General features: G+C 48.0%; 1 protein-coding gene across 19 annotated transcripts in view; it reads left to right on the forward strand.

Annotated features, from left to right (window-relative positions):
• Window positions 1–22327, forward strand: part of Nav2 (neuron navigator 2) — a 658579-nt gene that overhangs the window by 617484 nt on the left and 18768 nt on the right. For 18 of the 19 annotated variants that reach the window (XM_063278060.1, XM_063278151.1, XM_017588741.3 and 15 more), the window contains 9 exons: window positions 3416–3499; window positions 3909–4020; window positions 5361–5506; window positions 8653–8825; window positions 15633–15786; window positions 16807–16969; window positions 17846–17946; window positions 20496–20591; window positions 21851–22019. In XM_063278060.1, the coding sequence (XP_063134130.1) occupies window positions 3416–3499; window positions 3909–4020; window positions 5361–5506; window positions 8653–8825; window positions 15633–15786; window positions 16807–16969; window positions 17846–17946; window positions 20496–20591; window positions 21851–22019 (1198 nt within the window). Of the gene's footprint in view, window positions 1–3415; window positions 3500–3908; window positions 4021–5360; window positions 5507–8652; window positions 8826–15632; window positions 15787–16806; window positions 16970–17845; window positions 17947–20495; window positions 20592–21850; window positions 22020–22327 lie in introns of those variants that run through there. The other variant, XR_010060052.1, reaches the window with a different exon arrangement.

The raw sequence follows: 22327 nt of genomic DNA on the forward strand, positions 1-22327 counted from the left end.
GGTCGCTGGAGGACTGGAGGGATGGCTCAGCAGTTAGCAGCATTTCCTGTTCTTCCAGAGGACCCAAGCTAGCTTCCCTGCATCCCTATCAAATAGCTCACAGCTACCTATAACTACAGCTCCAGATCTGATGCCCTCTTCTGGCCTCTTTAGGCACCCACACTTAAATGTGGCACACGCGCGCGCGCGCGCGCGCGCGCGCGCACACACACACACACACACACACACACACAAAATTTAAGAAATCATGAAAAACAATCTCAGACCTGAATTCTCAGACTTAGATCCTGAATGGATTCTCTAAGTGGAAAACTGAATGTATGCACTTGAGTCCAGAACTGAATGCAACTTCAGGAGGTCACCCCCCTTCTCCCAGGAAATGCCTCATGATTTGCAACAGTCATTAGTTGCTAACCTTGACTCAATAACAAGTACAAGTCGTTTCTCAGTGACCTTGGGTTGATCCCTGTCTGATCTGCCACCAGGAGCCCTGGGTTGGCCTGTGGTGTTCTACTCTCTGTGCTAGAATTGGAGCATGGCCCCTTACATTATTCCAAAAGTGTTGCACCTCACAAAAGTTGCTGAGTCCAGCTTTATTTTAAAGTAAATGCTTACTCTTACCACACACTGTACTCCACCTCAGCTGCTCGTGTTTTATTATCTGCCATCTTTCTCGGAGACCAAGCTGTGTTTGTTTTCCTAGGACAAGCTACTCAGAGCTGCCCTAGCTGGTGTTTTTATAGCTCTCCATTTGTTTTCCCTGGGAATGTGAGAATGGCACTTGGCCGTTGTATATGTTGTGCAGCTCTGCTAGGCCCAGCCACCAACTCCCTACCTCCTCCACCCCTACACCTCCGTGTTTTTATAGCTGTTCTGAGGACACAAAAGCAACCCTTTCGCTTGCCAGCAGAACTGAATCTCTGACCCTTCAGAGCCTAAGCAGTTGCTCTTTGAGCTTGCAAACACACGTTCACAGTTTGAGTAAGTTGCAGTGTTTGTGGGTTCACAAAACTGAAGAGCGATCACACTGGGATCTTGGGTGACAGTCAAATGAGGATTGAAGATGAATGCAAGTCATCAAGCCTCTTACCTTCCTCTTCTGGGTGAGGACAGCACCATTCACTGGGTCATCTTGAGTTGATTGACTTCAGTAGCTATAGTGACCCATGTCTATAATCCCAATGCAAGAGAAGCTACAGCCACTAGTTTCTGGCTATGTAGGCTATATAGTGACTGACATGCCAGCCTGAGGAAGAATGAGAGACCCTGATAATAGATGACAGATAGATAGATAGATAGATAGATAGATAGATAGATAGATAGATAGATAGATAAAAGATTTTCCCCTTAGGGCAAGGTATACTAAAGTATAGACATATTTTTCCATTTCAGATAAGTAGAGAGTATAATAAAAAAGAAGCCATCCATGTAATCTTGATGTGACGCTGACCCTGCTCTGTGACAACAGGTGGTCCTAGCATTAGCTTCTCTTAGCCCATACCAGCTTATCTTGATGAAGTTGAGTCACTGAACTTCTCTCTTAGGTTGAGATCCAGGCCCACTCCACAGCCCTGCCCACCTGCTGTCCCACACTTATCCTTCTGTGGGAGACACTGGTCACCTTTTCCTTTGGGTTTTTACAGTGTCATCAAGACTCAATTCTTTCTAGACTCCTCTCTAGCATCCCTGCTGGTCCTTCCCACCTCTGTAAGAACAGTGAACCCGGGTCACTGTGAGAGCAGCAAGTGCTCTTAACAGCTGAGCCATCTTTCCAGTCCCTTAAATTTGGTTTTCATGGCGTTTTCCGAACTTCCCATTCATCCAGCAGTTGAATACATCAGCAAAGACACATCATGTGTTCATTACTCTCCAAGTACAAACAAGCTTAGCATCAGTACACTTACTTACTTTTTAACCTTGACCCTAGAATCACCAAGAAACACCACATTTCTCAATTCTAAGATATACATTGGTTTTTGTTTGTTTTTGCTTGTTTGTTTTTTGTTTGTTTGTCTGTTGTCTTTATGTGGTCCTGGTTGGACTGGATCTCACTATGTAGACCAGGCTGGCCTCAAACTCTTCCAAGATCTTCCTGCCTCTGTCTTCCAAGTACTAGGATTAAAAGCAGGTACTACCATGCCTAGCTATTGTTTTGTTTTTAAAAGAGGTTTATCTATGTTTTATTTTTATGTATGTGTGTGTTTGCTCCAGGGTATTCAGGCACCCACTGAGGCCAGCAAAGAGCATTAGATACACTGGAACTGGAGTTACAGGTGGTTGTGAACCACTTGACTTAGGTGCTGAGAAAAGTCCTCTGCTCCTATAAAAAGGATCTAAGTTCAGTTCCTAAAACCAACAGTGGCTTACAAACTCTTCAGCTCCAGGGGGATCTGACATCCTCTTCTAGCTTCCTCAAATACTTGCATGCACACAGTATACTTACATACATGCTGACAAAACACTCATGCACATAAAATAAAAATCTTTTAAAAGACAAAACAGAAAGCAAGAATAAGAAATAGGTATCAGGCAGAAAGGTAGCTCAGGGTAAAGGCAGTCTGGCCGGCATGCTTTGTGTGCGTATTCCCATTTGATCTAAAACCCCACAGGGTAGAAGGAACGCTCTTAACAGCTAGGCTGTCCACCCAACCCAGCATACATAGTTTTATATTGTTACATTGTAGTGTCTGAAGATTGGATGCATAGTCTAATTATAACAGGCTCCTTTTGAAACTTTCCGAGCCTTCTATAAGATGTTGCATCTGGTGTCTTGTTCTAACAAGAGTGTATCAAAGTGTGCAGGAGCCTGGGGGGCAAGTGTCTCCCTAGGGGGCTGGGGGGGGCTGGGAAAGATTTTTTTTCATGGAGGGAGCAGATGGGCCTCTCAGTGGCTTTTTATTAATGAGGATTATAACAAGGAAAATAAGTCAGCCACTTTGTCCGTTCATTTCTATAACTCTGCTTCCATTAAGCCTGTGTTATGGACTTGCGATGGGTGAATAGCAGATCCTACTGCAGTGTGCTATGGAGTCAGCCATAACTGGCAGTCACAGACCCCATGTTTTTTGAATGACAACCTCAAAGTGTACTGAGTACAGTGGGCTTGTGAGAGGGAAAGAACAGACCTAGACTGGTCACAATAACTGGTAACAATATAAAACTAGTCACAGACACATAAAAACTAGGCAAAGAATGGGCAGGGAAATGGTGTCACGCAGGGAGGAAGAATGCTTGAGAAAGAAGTATTTGAGCAAGGGCAAGGCTAGACTAAACAATCCCAGAGAGGTAAAAGGAGGCTGAACCTGTACACGCCATGTGAAGGGGCTCTGATAGCTTTCTATCTTGAGAACCCACTCCCCCTTGGGTACTCTGGCCTTGCAAGATGATGTCACTGAGGCCTCATCTTCCCCTCTAGGCTCACCTTGTGGCAGCCTTTGAGCAGAGTCTGGGAAACATGACCATCAGGCTGCAGAGTTTAACTATGACTGCCGAGCAGAAGGTAAGACTGGGGGTGCCATTTGCTCTCTCTCTCTCTCTCTCTCTCTCTCTCTCTCTATCTCTATCTCTATCTCTATCTCTGTCTCTCTTTCATTTCAGGTAAAGATGCAGATTTTAGTGTATGTCTTGGACTAGTTTGGGACATGCAAAACTAGGGTTTGAATGTCAAAAGTAGGTCCATTGTGTAAAATATAGTGTAGATGAACCAAGTGTTGGTCCTGGAGTCTCCTATGGATCTAGTGGTCTTAGCCCCTCTTTTTATTTGCTCCCCGATGTCCTTACAACTGCATTCAGATCCATGTGTGAGGCAAATCTGTGACACTCCTTTGTCACTGCCCTGCTCTGTCTTTGGCCTCAAAGTTAAATGGAGCTGCTTTGGGATGTACCTGTTATATCTTTCTCACCTTCAGGATTCAGAACTGAATGAGTTAAGAAAAACCATCGAGCTGCTAAAGAAACAGAATGCAGCTGCCCAGGCTGCCATTAATGGAGTAATTAACACGCCAGAGCTCAACTGCAAAGGTAAGAACTGGCTGCCTGCTGCCCTTCAGCCTCTCTCATAGTGCAGGATGCAGCCCTGCTACTAGGGGGCGAGAGACCGTGCCTCAAATTGTATTTCCAAGGGGCAGTCCAGAAGGAATACTACCCCTTTCATCTGCTTGCTTCTGGCCACTGCAGAGATGGCTAGTGTAGTGAATCCTCATTACCAGTCTTAAAGACAGAAGAAAAAGGTTTCTTATGGAGAAGTATCATAGCGTTTTATGGAGTCTCTCATGCTTCAACGAATATTTAATATGCATATATAGGAGAGAAAGTAGAATGGGTTCATCTCTTAGTTACCTTAGTAATCTGCCTTAATAAATTGTTGGGCTTTGTGTGTCTTTAGCTGGTGGGCATGCATGTCAGTCTGCTCTAGCAACACCAATTTGAATAGCACCTACGCTTGCTGCAGAATGGGTACCTTGCACTTAGAAAAGGCTTTCCCTGTGTTTTCCACACCAGGCCAATACATCTCCCTTTAAAACTTGTTCATCCTTTCGAAAGTATATTCTGGCCCTTTGCTCACTGTGCTAACGATAGCCAGGTGCTTTAGAGGCGATGGTAGCTTTCTGAGGTCAAAGGATAGTTAGGAACAGAAGTGGGCGTGGACCCTTAGGTCTGGTTCTACATGGCAAGCTCTCTTCAGGATCAGAGACACTTGCAGCCATAGGAGGAAATCAGCTGCAACCATGATTTCAGCCATCTCATTAATTCTGGCATTGCTGTACTTCAGATACTGGCTCTCTGAAACAGCAGTGATGGAGTTGAGGCAGGAAGGGTTAGAAAGCGTTGGCCATAAAGAGCGCTGGAGGCAGAGGGAAAAGAAGATGGCGTTGAGGGCCTGAGATAATGTAGATTTGGTGCTTCCAAAGGACCAAAAGGAGGCTGGTAGGGTGTGGGGGCTGTAGCAATCAAAGGAGTTGACTGAGCAGACTGCAGTTCAGGAGAGGCTACAGGAACTCCGTGCCTGAGGCCTGGGTGCCATCTCTGGTGTGGCCAAAGAGAAGAGAGCGGAGTGTAGGCTCCCGTACTGAGGAATCCCGCTGTGTTTCGAAGCACAACTCCCTCTCTGTCAAAACTTAGGTAGCTGGCGTTGGGAGATTCTCCTTAGGCTTTCTATCTCTCATTTATGATGTGCAAGGTGATGACCTCTGGGAAAGAGGGAGGGCACAGACATTACTAATCAAGGCTCTTAACACCAGCGGTGGGGCCTGGAGGCGATGCCTCAGTACAAAAGCCCTAGAGTCAACAGAGGCCATTCTTGGGGACACAAGATTGGATCCTAAGGTTCATGGGCGACATGCCTTGCCTTTGCTCTCCAGGAAATGGCAGTGCCCAGGCTACAGACCTACGCATCCGCAGGCAGCACTCCTCCGACAGTGTCTCCAGTATCAATAGTGCCACCAGCCACTCGAGTGTTGGCAGTAACATAGAGAGTGACTCGAAGAAAAAGAAGAGGAAAAACTGGGTGAGTGCACATCCCTAGACTCTCCCAGGGACTGGATCACGGTCTCTCTTGGAATAAATGTCCCCAGATAAAGGCCAGGCTGCCTCCCAAACCTCAGAACCACAGACCCTTGGAGAGTAGATCCAAGGAAGTGCTTTGAGGTAGGCCTTTTTCCAAAACCGATGTCGTGCTCAGCAAAACCGTGGCATTGATAAGTCCCACCTGTGGTTTTTCTCTTCATGAGACCATCGTGCCCACCTTTCATTTCATATATATGTCATTTCCTTCTCATCTTACATTGGCCACAGACGCTACAGCTTAGTGGGTCTTTTACCCTTATTTACTATTCTGTTCTTGGTCCTGGGGATGAACCTCAGGGATGAAACTCATGCCTGCTAGGCAAGTGCTTCCCTGCTGGGCTACGTCCCCTTTCCGCAGCCTTTAGCAAAATTGCTCATAGTTTCTTAGTGCCAAAGTAGTTCTTTGAGCATATATCAGTAGTTATCCTATCCTTATCCATTATCTTTACTCGTTTATATAGATAGATATAGATAGATATAGATAGATATATAGATATAGATATAGATATAGATATAGATATAGATATAGATATAGACACACACACACACACACACACACTTTTTTAATGCAAGGTCTCACTCACTGTGTAGGCATCAGACTCATTATGTAGACCAGGCTAGCCCCAACTTGTAAAAGTCCTGCCTCCGCCTTCCAATTGCTTGGATCATAGTTGTTTACCCTTGTGGAGCTGTTGTTTATGTAATTGCCTTGTATAATATCAAACCAACGTTCTCACTGAGAATTTCACAGCTATGTTCTATGGGTATGTTTCATACTGTCAGTGTTATGGGGTCAGGGGCCCCGAGTTTAGGCTCGTACCCCAGAATGTTGAGTCTAAAACAGTCGCTATCCATAATCCTAAACTGCTTCTTGATTTTCTGCCTGGAGTGCAGAAGACTACTTTCTCCAGGAATGTCCCAAGCACTTCTGCCCAGTTTTATGACTACTGCCACAGCTTCAAGATGGTGAGGGAGGTTTATTACTTACTGAGAACACCCTGCGTAGATCTGAAGTGGCCAGGCTCACAGAGCCCCCTTTTAGCACCGACACTGTCATGCTTCATGTGGCGTCTCGTCCCTTATACCATCCACATCTTCCTCATTTGTGTCATCTTGGATGGGTGGCGAGGTTTAGTTAGCAGGGAGTTGGGGGATCTGCGATGCTGGTTTTTGGTAACTCACCTTGGAGGTGACCTACCAGGACATCTTTGTGTTATCCTCTTATTATTCTGGTTGGGTTTTTTTTTCTTTAATATGCAGTTGATAAATATTGTCTGGTCAGATTCCCAAAATGGTGGGAAAATTATCTCTGAGAAGTACGGAGCCAGTGAGTTGGCTCAGCAGTAAAGACACTTGCTGTGCAAGCCAGGCAGCCTGAGTTTGATCCCCAGAGCCCACATAAAGATAGAAAGAAACTACTCCATAAAGCTGTCCTCTGCCATCTACTCATACCCCTATGTACACAATAATAATAACAATGATATTATTATATAGTACATTTATATAATGTATATTATTATTATTTTATTATTATTAAGGGAAAGAAAAATAATTCATGGCTGTTTTCTTCTAGCCAAGAATTGAAACTTATTTATGTTGTTTTTAGACAGTTCTCACTTACTTAAGAAGCCAGGAAGGACAGATATTAAACATTCTTAGCTTACCTCCAGAGCTTAATCTCTGTCTCAATTTTGTAACTTCCTCTTTCACTTTACTAGAGGATTTAACACTCTGGCTTGTGTGGCAGAGCCTGGTGCTATGACTCCTGTCTGCAAACAGGAGCAGCAGTAGACAGTGAGAGGGCAGTGGGCTGGGTTCACCCACAGGCTAGCCGAGTGGCTTGTCAGAGATGAAACACATCCACTGGGAGAGGCTTCATGACTCACAAGCAAGGACATCCCTAGACTAAATTCTCCAAAGGAAAAAAGGCCCCAGGAAAAGGAAATGACACCAAAAATACGTTTTTGGGTATGACGTACGGTTATTTTTGTTTGGAGCCTAGAAAAGTCCATGTTGCAAGACCCTTGGAGAATTCTGTTTAATTCTCATGTTCTCATCTGAATTTCCATGTCTGCCTTGGGGTTTGGGGAGTGGCCTTGCCCCTTTTCTGCTTTTTTTCCACAACAGTTAATGAGTAACATGGACAGCTATGGGCCTCCCAAGTAGGAAGTGAGACGGCCAGGTTCTCTGCTTGTTAGATTTCCCTTCTCATGGCAGCAGAGCAGGAACCCCCTAAGTGAATGCAGAAGAGAGCTGCACAGACCCAAGGGGCCAATGCAGACTCCAGTCCCTCCTGTGGCTGCAGAAATAAAATGTGCATTCCTGCTGCCGCTCAGAATAAGACATGGTTGGGAAGAGGCAGGGGAGCGACCAGGCACGCAGGAAAGCAGGGGAAGCCATTGGAAGCCATTGCAAGTGGAGAGAAGCTGGAAGAGTTCCAGTCGTAGAGACCCCCTCAGCTTGTTCTCCCCCTTCCTTTCGTGATGGAAGAAGACGTCCCCCCCAAACCCAGCCCATGCTGCTCGAGCATCCCACTCCCACCAGAAGCCTCTGTGTGGTCTGTATTATGAGCCGTGTCGCACCTGAGAAGTCCTAAGCTTTCCCTGTCACTGGCTTTCTCTGTTAAAAATTGTCTTTTTTTTCCCCCTTCCCCTTCCCCGTTTTTTGCTTGCATTTTCTCTGGCAGGTCAATGAGGTAAGCGAGACCAAGTTTGATATCAGATACCAAGCTAACCCATCCATTGGTATGACTAACCTCATCTGCATCTGTCCCCACATCCAAGCATCCCGCTTTATTGCTGTGTAACCTCATCTCTCCACACGCACCCGCTGAGCCAGGCTCTGTCTTGCTGTTGGCATCCTATTCCGGAACAAAGAGTAGGCATGGAATGTGCCCCCCACACACACAGGCCTGGCCTGAGCTGTCAATGCCAAATAACTTCCCCACCCCCGAATGCACTGATCCCACAGAGCAGTTGGGTGCCTTTGCCATTGATGGGGGAAACGTGGTCCTGGTGAATTGCTCTTTTGCAAGCATGCCTCTGCCCGGGCCTCACCTCCACCGGGCTGACCATCTTGTGTCTTCAGTTACGCAGCTCCTTCAAGCAAGCTTTTGGAAAGAAGAAATCCCCCAAGTCAGCATCCTCTCACTCAGACATCGAGGAGATGACGGATTCTTCGTTGCCCTCCTCACCAAAACTGCCACACAATGGATCCACAGGCTCTACCCCGCTGCTGAGGAACGCCCACTCAAACTCCCTGTAAGTCTGTCCAATAGACGATACCCTTGGCTCCCAAGAGCCCTGTCTTATGGCCGGGAGCCCTGTCGTGAAGCACAGCCCTGGTCCCCCAGGCTTTGCTTCCATCGGGGCTTGCTTATTGTTCACCATCAGCCGCTGCCTGTCAGCAGGCTAAGTTCTCTTCGAACGTCTGCTCGCCTTTTCCCATGCTGAGGGTGGAGCAAGACAAACAGCTGCAACGGCGCCTCCACCATTTTGATACGAGGGGGGGATGCTTGGGTGAGCGTTGGCAGTTTTTAACCAAGGTTCTGGCTTCTCTGGGGTAAGGTACTTCGATCATTCATTTCTTCTTTGGTTAAAACCTGGTGGTGTTCATTTTCCCCAAGGATAGAACTCAAAAAGCAAAAGGGGGTTTGGGGTCTTCATCCCAAGAGCTGCCCCTTGGGGAGTTCAGGACAGGTGGCACTTGGAGCCTCTTTCTTTGGAGGCACAGCTGAGACACCTAGGCGCTGTTAGTTACACAGAGAACACCCGTCTGCCCAGGCACTGTCCTCCCTCATGGTTCTCACTTTTATTTGAGTTCTCATTCCAGTTGAGCGTAGGGAGGCAGTCCTGAGCCTTACCTAAGAACACAGTGCTCTAGAGCCTAGAGCAGAAAGAGCTTGGGGTGATCAGGTATTGAAAATTGGATACCTACTCAGTATCTGAGTATCAGCTCAGAACCCAATCCAGTTGGCTTCCTCTGGCACTTGAGCATTTACAGTAGGCCTAGGGTCCCTGGTGAAGAACCAGATAAAAGCGGCCCAGAGAGAAAGAGTTGATATCAGCAGGATGGAGCAGTGAGTAAGAGAGGACCCACAGTCCCGACCAGAGCAGCCACCAAGAGAAGACCAGGGAGAGGATGAGATTTGTCATGCATAGCTCGGTTTCTCTGTTGGAGGTCTGTGTATCTCCCTCAGACCATTCTTATGGGAGACAATTAGACCCTGTGCATTGAAGGGCTTCTGCCTTCCACCCTTCATCCCCAGGAGGCCACGCCTATGGAGCTGATCCTAAGTCTGCATAACCCAGCAGCCTCCTGAGGGCTGTGGCCTGACAGGTGCTTAGCACTGGCCTCAGGAAATACAGATGGGATGGCAGACTGATTATATGGAAGACAGGATGGAGAAGACAGCACCTAAATTAACCTGCATCTTTGAATGCCCCCTCAGTGACACAAAGGGTCTCCATGGAGATCTCTTCCTACTCTTTTGGAAGGAGCCCAGTGGGAAGGACCTGGGTTAGGAAGGAGGCAGCACTGACCAAGCCAGTCTGTAGTCTCTTGAATGGAAGAGAAGACGAACTTGAGGGTATAAGCCCCTCTCACATGGGATTCCCAAAATGTAAAGACGGCAGAGGTCTCCACCATCCGTCCCCGGGCATCCTGACTCAGCATTGCCTGAGGAGAGAAGAAAGGAGTGCATTGTCTAAAGTCAATTCCTGGACATGAACCTGGTATCCAGTGGTCTGTAAGAACAGGCCATCGAGTCCGACATTCTTTAGGGACTAAGGTCTCATATGCCTGATGCCTATCACAGGGGGACCATGCTTTGTGGCATAAATATATCCCTACATGAAACAATACAGTTTATTCCACTCCCAAGTTCACCCCAACACACACACACACACACACACACACACACACACACACACACACACACACACACACACCAGGAACCATACCTGGTTCTGTTACAATGGTGTCCCAGATTTTTATAATTCCTTGCTAGCTCGATCCCATCTACTGTGGGTGAGTAGACAGTAATCAAAGAAGCCTAGACAATCCAGGCAGTTTGTTCCAAGGGTTAATTCTAAGAGTGAATGTGGGATGTAGCCACTTTTCATGGTCAGGGGAGGCCCCTCTTGAGTGGGGGCATTCCAGCAGAGTTTTGTAACAGAAAGAACCACTGGTTAGTTCTGGTCAGAAACACAAGCCTCTGTGACAAACCTGATTTTGAAGCCCAGAAGCTTTGCTTAACTTTCTCCTCCTGGTTCACCCAAAGCCTGGTCAGAACATTCTCAGCAGGTAGCCTGCCCTGACTAAGAACCTCTGCTCAGCGGTGCTCTGTCCAGCCTGGTCAGGAGACAGGCACGTGTGCAAGGTCCTATGGGAGGGTCTTGTGGGTCAGGCCTGCAGGATGCACCCAGCTGTCCACTCCTACCACACTTTCACTGTCTGGAATCCAAAGCCCATACCACCTTGCTAGGGAACAAGCAAAAACGGAAATGGACATTGGTGATCACAGATCAAACACACTGAGCAGGCTGTCTTCCCAAGAAATCCATGGTATAAGAAGCTCGATGTGGAAATGGCCTGATAAGTCTGCAGGGGCGGGGGGAGGGCAGGTAGTCTGCTTGCTGTAAGATGTTCAAGGGACAGCATGGTGGGGTGAGGCCAGAGAGAGAGAGGTGAGGCTGTAGCATGTAGAGCTCTGAAATGAGTATGGCCTCATCCGATTTCATGGGGGATGGCAAAGTGCAGAAGAATCTTAGGCAGAAATGAGAGTTCTGTGGGAGGCAACACAGGGCATAGGAGTGAGGAGGGGGGAATCACAGGCGTAGCCCTGTTTTCCGTGCTTTGACTGCTTTGTCCCGTGAACCCTTCAGTTCTATTCCTCAAACCTTTGCTGCTCTCTCTCCTTCTGAGTATTTATTCCTCGGGTTTAAGGTGATCTTATCCTTGAGGCCCGCCATCTTCGTGCATAATGTAACACCCACCACCACCCAACCCTTTCAGCTACTTTGTTACTTACCATTGTGCATATTCTCGGGTTTTAGTTCTTGTTTCTCATCCTACCCAGCTCTGTGGTGGATACTCTGTTGATTTAGAGACACTTGGGTGTTTGTTGCTGTGGTGATGGGGGGTGCCAGTAAGGTAGGGTTTGGGGTAGTATAGTTGTTACTTTTCTTATTGGTTTGAGAAGAAGCAACTTAAGGGAGGAAAGGTTTCTTTTGGTTTGTAGTTTTGTTTTGTTTTGTTTTAATATGAGTACACTGTAGTTGTCTTCAGACACACCAGAAGAGGGCATCAGATCCCATTACAGATGGTTGTGAGCCACCATGTGGTTGCTGGGAATTGAACTCGGGACCCCTGAAAGAGCAGTCAGTGCTCTTACCCACTGAGCCATCACTCCAGCCCCTTGGTTTGTAGTTTTAAAAGGGTGCCATTCATCACAGTGGGGCCTACATGAAAGTGGGAGTAAGAGGTGGCTGGTCACATTGCATTGCGTCCACAGTCAGGGAGCAGAGTGGACAGGAAGCCCCAGCTGAGCTGTAAAGCCTCAAGGCCCACCCACAGTGACTCACATCCTCCAGTGAGCTCTAACTCCTAAAAGTTTCACAGTTTTCCCAGACAGCCACCCCAGGTAGGAACAAAGTGTTTAGCACAAGAGGCTGGGGGTCAAGGGTAGCATCTTACATTCAAACCACAGCTGGTGTCTATCTGAACGTATGCTTGAGTCAAGTGACGTGTGAGATGTTCGTATGGATACGTCAGCCAGCCTGGAGCTCCGACATGGGCCCATCTGGGAAAAATGGGAACTCTGAGTTGGGTGGACTGGAGAGAAAGCAGAGAGCTGAGACTAGCTCTGATGTGCTGACATTCAAAATTCAGGAAGAAAAAGCACAGTGGCCAGTGGTGTGGGAGGAAACCCAGGAGCAGAGGGAAGAACTGCGTGAGAAAGGGAGTACAAACCCCAGCCACAGGCCGATGGGTGGCCCATCAGAGAGGCAGGGAAGCTGCAGCATCAAAGGAGAGAGGAGCAAGACATCGTCTTCCAAACCACTGTCCCCATAGGGATGGGGCAGGGCCAGTTCTTCACTCCCCTGCCCTTTTCTTACATTCCACAGCCTCCGTGGACATTGGAAATATTTGTTTTGGGTCTCGTTTCCCAAAGGGTGGGCTGAGGGCAAATACTCATTTCCAACCTTGAAAGGTTTGTGAAAATGTACAAATGTAGGCTGGAGAAGGAGTTCAAAGATGAAGCCAAAGGCACAGAGAGGGGTTAGGCTTGGAGAAATCCCTCCCCTGTGGGTGAAGGCAATGGCAGCTGTGGGGAGGCCGCATTTCCCACACTCCAGGCATTTAAAATTGGGTATGCCTCCAGCCCACTTCTGGAAAGACAGAGGGAGATAATAGAGTAATGTGCTAGGAGCTGAAAAAAATATATGTCAGGTCACTCTAGTTCATGGTCTCTGACGTAGAGAGGCCTACTTTGGTTGGCTGCTGGGTATATAGTCCAGGAGCCTAGAGTTAAGCGACCCCCCCCCTTCCTCCAGACTTCATCCTGAATTGCCATGCTTGAATACTGTGACCTTGGGCACAATGGTGGCTCTGCACCCATTCTCCCCGCTTTAAAATTGGAATCATGGCAGTGTACAAGGTAATCGAAGAATCCGCTTCAGATACTTCAGAGAACACCACCGCATACCTACTGTGTGGGGGTGGGCATGACTGAACACTCAGAATGAAGCTAGAACAGTGTAGTTCTAAAGGAACTCACTCAGTAAAGTCGCTCATTCAGTTACTGGGCCACACTCCTGTCACTTCATCTAATGCTACTGGCTTCCTCAAGGTCCCATCTCTAGGCATCATTAAAGCAAAGGTTTGGGATTAAATCTCAGAGGGGATTTGGGAGTAGACAGATACCCTACTCCTTTAATGGAGTCCCTGAGAGGCAAAACTTTACAATGTACATAGTCAGGAAGAAGCTCTGAGAGAACGTTCTAGAGAAGAAGAGCAGGCCCCAGTGCAACACCTGGAGTGGAGTTCCCAGTAGAACAAGGGAACAGATCCAAAGCTTACGGCAAGGCGTGGAGCAGACCCCACATTCTCGGCAAGACCTGGATTCCAGCTTATCCCTTCAGCTAAAAGACAGCTCTGCAATTCAGCCCGAAAAGCTGTAGGCCACTCTGAGCACAGAAAGCTAGGGAAAGAGCCTTTAGATATTGAGTTCCGAAGATTCAGATTCAGAAGAGGGTAATAACATTCTGGGGTGTGTGTGTGTGTGTGTGTGTGTGTGTGTGTGTGTGTGTGTGTGTGTGTGCAGCATGCACTTTAATTTAAGAATATACTGATGTTAGATGCTCCCTCCACAGTTAGTAATTTTTTTTAAAGATTAGTTCATTTTTATGTGCATTGATGTTTTTCCTGCATGTCTATGAGTGCAAGGGTGTCAGATCCTCTGGAACTGGAGTTACAGACAGTTGCGAGCTGCCACGTGGGTGCTGGGAATTGAACCCAGGTCCCCTGCTGAGACAGCCAGTGCTCTTAACTGCTGAGCCATCTCTCCAGCCCCATTAGCAACGTTTTTTTTTAAAGACAGAACCTTACTCTGTTCCCAAACAAGTGTAAACTTGTAATCCTCCTGCCTCTGCTACCTAGGATTCTAGCATGGACTTCCCACCCAACTGGAAAATCAGTAAGTTTGAAAAAGTCGGAAGTGGTTTTGTCACTTAGAAAGAGTTCACATTCGGGGTTGGGGATTTGGCTCAGTGGTAGAGCGCTTGCCTAGCAAGCACAAGGCCCTGGGTTTGGTCCCCAGCTCCGAAAAAAAAAAAAAAAAGAAAGAAAGAGTTCACATTCGGGCCAGTTAAACAGCCTTGGAAAGTTAAGTCCATTCGAGTGTTGGACTTTCCTTCCAGCCTTCGCCTCTCTTTGAATTGTTGTCTGAATGTCTTCAGCTGGCAGCCCAGGTTGGGCCCTCAGCCTGTTTCATGTGTAGGTTTGGTTTGGCCTCTAAGCCAGCCCTGAGTTTTAGGGAGGGGCTGACATGGCTGCCATCTCCCAAGCCAAGCATACAGCCTGCCAGTCAGTCATCAGCTCCAGCTCTCAAACTTGGGAGCTTTGGTTTTCTAAGTTTATTTCTTTCTCTCCCATCTTCAATCCAAATCATGCCCAATCACCTAACATCCTTTAGAAATCACAGAACTATATTTTAATAGAACTCACCCTTCCAAACCTATAACCGTGGCTTTTAAGGTCTTCCACCCATAGTGACTTGTACGAGTTCTATAAAACCCCCAGTGGCTGGGCAAGGAGCCCTGACTCGCTTTTTCCTGAGTAGAGTGGCCACACTTTGACGAGAGACAGCTGGCCACACTGTGTGAAGAGCCCTGAGAGGAAGCTTTAGAGTCAGTGTCACCTCATGGTCTTGGATCTTCCTCACCAAATCTGCTGTTGTCTTATTATAAGAATGCGTGTAGGAAACAGACAGGGCCTGAAGGACTAACAGCAAATCTCTCTAGACACTTCAAAGAGTGAGTTTTTAGAATATAAAAATAAGGTTCATGCTTGTCCTCTCATTTAAGTCCTCTCTCTCTCCCTCTGTCTCTCTGTCTCTCTGTCTCTCTGTCTCTCTGTCTCTCTCTCTCTCTCTCTCTCACACACACACACACACACACACACACACACACTTGGCCAGGGGTGGGGTGGGGAGACAGCATCCTTTGCTCTTGACTCTTAGAGCCTGCTCTAGGACGTACTGCTCTGGTCTACCCGTTCCTACTGACCTCTGTTAGTGCAATGCTGGAGAAAGATACAGCAGAGCCCTTCTGGTGACCACTGCTCTACACAGGTAGAGAAACAAAGTCTGTCTCTGTTCCTGGTTGGTCTGGACTGTTTGGTCCTGGTGATGAGGATGTGGTAGGGACTGGAGGAAAAGCCAGTTGTTTATGACAGCGCTGAACACTGCATGATGGTTGACCTCAGGCGGGACACCTTTGTGGACCTCTGAGAGGGCCGAGTGAAGAAACTCGGATATTTTTGCCAGTAACGTCCTCTTCCCCCAGCATTTCCGAGTGTATGGACAGCGAAGCCGAGACGGTCATGCAGCTACGAAATGAGCTGAGAGACAAGGAGATGAAGCTGACAGACATCCGCCTGGAAGCGCTCAGCTCCGCTCACCAGTTAGACCAGCTCCGAGAGGCCATGAACAGGATGCAGGTGAGTGGATGTTGAACTTTCGAGTGGCAGACTGGGGTGAGGGGTGTGCTGGCCATTGCTGCTGCCCTTGCTCTTCTCTTTAGAGAGTGAGTCTTCACATCAGACCTTGTGTGGCTCCACTTTGCCTCTTTCCTTCAAAGGTGGTCCCTTACCCTGGCCTTTAAGCCTTCTGCTTTCCTTTTTTACCCTTTGCCTAGTCTGCCTTTCTAGCTCCACTTTACGCACGCTGCTCAACGGAGAGCTGTGATGACTGGCTTTGTGTCCCTACAGTCTGTTTCATCATGTTCCTTCCCCCTTGAGTATCCTCTGTCAATCCAAACTGGACCCCTCCTCCAAGGGCCTCATCCCAAACCTTTCCACGTCCTGTAGCTGGAAGAACCAATGGCTTCCTTTAAAGATGGCTCCAGACTGGTTCTTACAACCCACACCTTCTGCTGTGGACTGAAGACATTTCAGTCATTTGTACCATGGTTTTGCATGCATTAGGTTCTTTATGGACAACTATAGAAGACTCCTATGGTGTGTGCTAACTGAGACCTCACTGGAGAGTAGCATCTCAATGAACATTCCCTGAAACACCTGTCTGTGAGAGAGGCTCTGGGAAGGGAAGCTCCATAATTCCTGTGTTCCAGAAGAAATATGCTGTGTGCTTCTCAGAGTCACAAAGCAAACAGCTCAAGGCACCGAGAAACTGTGGAGCTGAGAAGCACACCCCCAAGCTCTCAAATGTCTTTGGTCGCAAGACTCTTTTTTACCCTGGCCACTCGGGCAGCAAACCCCAAGCAGGGCAATTTCTGAATAACCCCTAAACACCAATCCACCATGAAATGGGGATCAGCCCTGTCAGAGTCCTGAATGACAGAGAAGAGGGGGCAGGTTGCCGAGTCTCCCCAAGGGTGTGCCTGAGTTTGGCTGACCCAGCTACCTGGTACCGGGAACTTCCAGATTCTTCCTCCAGAAAAGGCCCGATCCATTCATTACAACCGTCTAGTAAGTCAGTTTCTCCCACATCCTTTACAGAGTGAAATCGAGAAGCTGAAAGCCGAGAATGACCGACTGAAGTCCGAGTCCCAAGGCAGTGGCTGTAGCCGGGCCCCCTCCCAGGTGTCCATCTCTGCTTCCCCAAGGCAGTCTTTAGGGCTCTCACAGCATAGCCTGAACCTCACAGAGTCTACGAGTCTAGGTGAGTGGCTGACAGGCTGGGGGAACCTGTCACATCTAACCAGCCTGGGTAAGTGGCCTGTGGGACCAGGAGCAGGCCGTGCATACCAGCCTGACTGAGTGGCTCACAGGCTGGAGACAGGCTGAGTCTATAAAGTCTGGGCGAATGACTCATGGGGTCGAGGGCAGAGGGAGGCCTGCAACTGGCACTCCAGTCCCCAGGATGACCAGGTCCACAGATCTGATGGTGAGGGGTAGCAGGCGTGTGTGTACTTTGGGTGTGCATGTGTGTGTGTGTGCCTGGGTGTGCATCTCTTACCAACATGAGCCCGGCCATTAGAGTACTTCATGCTTTGCTCCAGCACTCCCAGATTCTTCAGACCATGAACTTGGGTTTCTCCTCACCTACCACGCTGAGTTCTGCTCAATCCATGTTAAAACGTTGATCTGCAGGCCCCCATGGCTCGTGCACCTCTCCGTAGCAGGTCCTACAGGGGCCGTGTCTCGGCCCTCAGCCTTCGGGCTGTTGGGGTAGACTCCAGGCTGGCACATCATCCCAGAATGCACCTTGAGTTTCCTTTGTGAGCATTTCAAGGCTGACGCTTTTATTTATTTATTTATTTTAACCCATGATGCTACTGTTGCTGTCGTTTGGTTGAGTCTCCCTTGCACTTCCATCCGGCAAGATGCATCGTCAGCCTGCTGGCTCCCCGGTCTTCCCGCCATTGGTTCTTGTGATTTCATTGTTCATCCTACCCTCCCCCATCCCCCACCCCCGCCTCCCCCTGCACCCTGACACCTGGTTTGTCCTGCCGCTGTGCCCACAGGCGGCAGAGGTGTCGGGAAGCAGCTTTGCTGTCCCCACGTGCCTAAGGCTGTTGATGTTTTCCATTCGCAGACATGTTGCTGGATGACACTGGTGAATGCTCGGCTCGGAAGGAAGGAGGCAGGCATGTTAAGATAGTTGTCAGCTTTCAGGAGGCAATGAAGTGGAAGGAGGTTAGTCGGATCTCTCTCCCTGCTCGCCTGTCCTTTCCCCAGGTAGAAGTGGCCTAGCTTAGCAACTTAACTGGAAACCTAAGGCGATAGGAAAATGCTAACACCTTTCTTGATACCATAGTCTCCCTTCCTCACAGGGGACACATTGCAAGACCAGGAGATGCTGAGTATACTGGAGCCAATACATGCTGTGATATACTGCATGACTATGGGTGATAGAGCCTAATGTATAAATTAGATACTGTAAGAGGTTAACAGGAGGAGCTTGGGGACATAGCATAGAGGCTGAGTGTTTACTGGCATGTACAGAGCCCTGGGTTCCATACATAGATAGCATCACAGTTTAAAAAAAATACAGAAAGAAAAGGAATGTAAAGATAAAGTAGAATAGTTAGGACTGTTTTGAAAACACGGAACTTCTGAACACCCACAATCCTTGTGTTCCCTCCTGTGCCCACACTCCTTGACTGTCCTTTGACATAAAGTGAGCAAAGAGTACGTCATTTCTTTGTTCAAAAGACTGAGAAAACTTGCTAAAAGCAGCTTCCTATGGTACGCTCCTGTGTTTTCAGCACTAGTAAACACTAATGCTCTCCAACATGGCTTTTCTGGATTTACTGTTTTTCTGAAGCATGTCCCAGGCAGCTTTGAACATTTTATTGGTAAGGCAGAGGAGGAAGCTGACTAGACTTAGCCAACCTGGGACCCATTTCTGTCTCCTCAGAGGCTACAGATACAGTATTCACCATGCTAGGAGACAGGAGACCCCTCAGCCAAGTCTAGGGAGCACATGGGGTCTCAGCGTGGGGTGGGTAGGGATATCCTGAATCACCCATGCCAGAAGAGGATGCCTCTGGTATGAGTTCTGTTCCAACATATATCTGCCCAGAGACTGCTCCTATATAGAGGCAAAGGGCTGTAAGGTGAGCTATATTTTAGTGGGTAAGTCCTATTTGGTGCCCCGGATGACCTTAGCCATAAAAATGAGAAAAGACCACATGAAGAATTTCATAGTATTTCTAGCTAGCCATGTTGTTATAGTTTCAGACAGTTGGGGAACCAAACAGTCATCAAAACAAAGTGTCTGCAACCAGACCGTTCTCTGCCAGTTTTGTTACTGTGTGGCTGACTCACATAGGGTGTTTTAGAGCTGGCTGGCTGGAAAGGAACCTTAAGAACCCAACTAACAGGGGCTGGAGAGATGACTCTGTGGTTAAGAGCGCTCACTGCTCTTCCAGAGGTCCTGAGCTCAAATCCCAGCAACCACATGGTGGCTCACAACCATCTGTAATGGGATCTGATGCCCTCTTCTGGTGTGTCCGAAGAGAGTTACAGTGTACTTATATATAATAAATAAATCTTTTAAAAAAAAAACAAAAAACAGCTAACAGAGGCCCAGCCTATCAGGTTAGAATTCATCCTCCCAGCATTCTTCTGTGCAGGCAGATGACATGACACCCCTCCATATTACCGATTCTCCTTTTCATTACTCTCGGGGTCATAGTTGGCATTTTTACAGGATGGTAAGCCATTTCCTCTAGTGCTGCTGTTCAGGGCCTCGTATCCAAGAGGTCACTGACCACAATGTTATCCCCACCGTGCACTAAGAAACCCAAGACCACAAGGCACATAGCGGTGTCAGACCTTGTCATTGCTGGATTGGCATTCTTGCCCTCTGCTGACTTAGAATGGCCACATGCCTGAGCCCAACACCCAAACCCACCCCTGCCCTAGCTACATCCTCACAGGCATGCAAGATACTAAAAAAACAAGCAGAATGGAATGTTTTCTCGGCATCCTTTTCATTAACGTGATCGGTTAGCCCCTCCCGTGGGGGCAGAAGAACAAGGAATGGGAAATAAGAGTTGTTGGCAGCCTTCCCAGGCTTTTACTAATTTTCTGAATTGAGCGTGTCTTAAGTTTTAATAGAAGGAAAGTAATAAATATTATTTTTAGGTAGAAGAAGCCAGGCTCACCCCCTTTAATCTCTCAGCACTTGGGAGGCAGAGGCAGGAGGTTCTCAAAAAAAGACAAAAGGAAAGGAAAAGAACAGAAACATTCTCTGTGAAGTTCTAACCACATGACAGACTTCATTAAACACCACACGAGACAGTTGACCCTAGAAATGTGAACACTGAGAAGGCATCCTTGTCTGGGTCCGTCCAGTGTAGCTCTGAGCCAGGCAGTTGAATCATGAAAACTTCCTGGGAAAGGTGAGTAGTTCTTGAGCAAGATTTGAAACCGGGGCTCTGGCAGACAGAAGCTGGGGGAAGTTGCTGTCAAGGATTTGGAGTCCACGCCCTCTGCTAGGCCTGCACCTAGCTGATGGTTTCAGGTACCAAAGAGGCCATCTAAGTCTCCCGCACCCTTTGTAGTTTTACCAGAGCAGGGACAAGGCTTAAGGCTATGGCGTGCCAACTGAGTCATGCCTGGCATGGAAAGGAATGGGGTTTGTTCTCTCTGGAAGCACTGAAGTGCCTAGGCCTCTGCCCAACCTGGCCAGACAACAGCCAGCTCTTTCTCACCTGCCCATGTCTCCTCACCCCTAGGACTCCAGACCGCACCTCTTCCTCATTGGCTGCATTGGAGTTAGTGGCAAAACAAAGTGGGACGTGCTCGATGGGGTGGTTAGACGGCTGTTCAAAGTAAGTGTCTCAAGAAGCAAACCACAGCATTGGGCGTGGGGAGGGAGGAGAGCTTTGTGTCCAGAACCCGGCTATTTTCCTGCCCTCCTCACTCCTCCCCATCCATACATTGCCAGGTCTTGTCTCCTGATCCTCCAGGGCATCGGAGGATGGTGGCGTGTTCAGATGGCTGACTGGCCATTCTCTGTTGTCCGCCCTTGGCAATGTCTAGCCAGCTAGTAAACATTTGTTCACAATGGCATCCCTATGGTTATGTCCTCTTCAGTATGATTAGAGTCTCTGACCTGAGGCTAAAGCCCAGGCAGTACAGTTTTGCCCTTTGGACTGCACATACATGCCCAGCACCCCATTACAGCACCCCATACCAGCCCTGCAGTCTCAGACAGTAACGTCCTACCAGTCAAGAATGCTGCCGTGGTCACGCCCCTGGATTGGGTGTTTGCCATATTATCTCTCCTGCACACACACACACACACACACACACACACACGAGAACGCACGCACACTGTGTATGCATGTGCATATGTACACATCCAAGCAACTTAAGGAAAGAAGGGTTTTGTTTTGGTTTGCTGTTTAAGAGAAGGCACAGAAGCCGGAATGCCAGGTCACCCTGCAGCCACAGTCAGAAACAGATATAACTGATGGTACTCAGCTCGCTTCGTCTTTTTCATTCAGTCCAAAACCCCAACCCGTAGGATAGTCCTATGGACATTTAGGGTAGGTCTTATCAGACTAATTAGCCTCATCCTGAAACTGCCCTGGACATGACCAGTGGCTGTCTCCAGGTGACTAGCCATCACAGTCAACACCAAAGGGACACGTTGCAAATGAAACCTTTGAATACTTTGAGGTTACACAGCTGTTTTGCTTTCTGGCTTTGCTGGGCCAACATGGGGAAAAGTTTTTCGTCACTTACTTTTTTATGAATTTCTTTGTGCCGTTCACAGACCCTGATGCCTTTAAAATTACAGCCAAATTTAAGAAAAGCTGCCCTATGCTTGGTTTACCCAGATTAAATGTTCATGGTCTTGTTTTGGGGGCGGGGGAATTGTTTCCCTTACTCCTAAGCAAATAAATCTGTATCTTAAGAGGCCCGGGATCCAAGGGTGTTGTTTCCAGAGTATTCCACGCCTTTAATTTCAGTCCAGGTGCCATCTGACAAAAAGAGGGCACCTCTCAATCACCCCCATGAGAATGGGAGTCCCCAGCAGGTTTTAGCCGGCTCTCTGATATGGTCCGTGTTTTAATTTCCCCAGGAATACATCATTCATGTGGATCCAGTGAGTCAGCTGGGGCTGAATTCAGACAGTGTTCTCGGCTACAGCATTGGTGAGATCAAGCGCAGCAACACCTCGGAGACCCCCGAGCTCCTCCCCTGTGGCTATCTCGTGGGAGAGAACACCACCATCTTGGTGACCGTCAAAGGTAAGTGGGTGCCAGCTGAGAAGTGGTGGAGGCCCACCTCTTTAATCCCAGCAGTCGGGAGGCAGAGGCAGGCAGAGTCAGGCAATCTCCCGGTTCAAAGCCAGCCTGGTCTGCAGAGCAAGTTCTAGGACAGCCAGGGCTACACAGAGAGACCCTGTCTGAAAACAAACAAAAAACAAAACAAAACATAATAAGAAGAAACCCAAAAACGAAAAAGTAAGTGTCTACTTGCAAAAGCTGGGGACTTCCAGTGGTCAAAGTAGGTCTTTGTAGGTTTGCTCTGGGGCATGTGCGTTGTATTTATTTAC

The sequence above is a fragment of the Rattus norvegicus genome, chromosome 1 (genome assembly GCF_036323735.1).
Source record: "Rattus norvegicus strain BN/NHsdMcwi chromosome 1, GRCr8, whole genome shotgun sequence".
Classification (NCBI taxonomy): domain Eukaryota; kingdom Metazoa; phylum Chordata; class Mammalia; order Rodentia; family Muridae; genus Rattus; species Rattus norvegicus.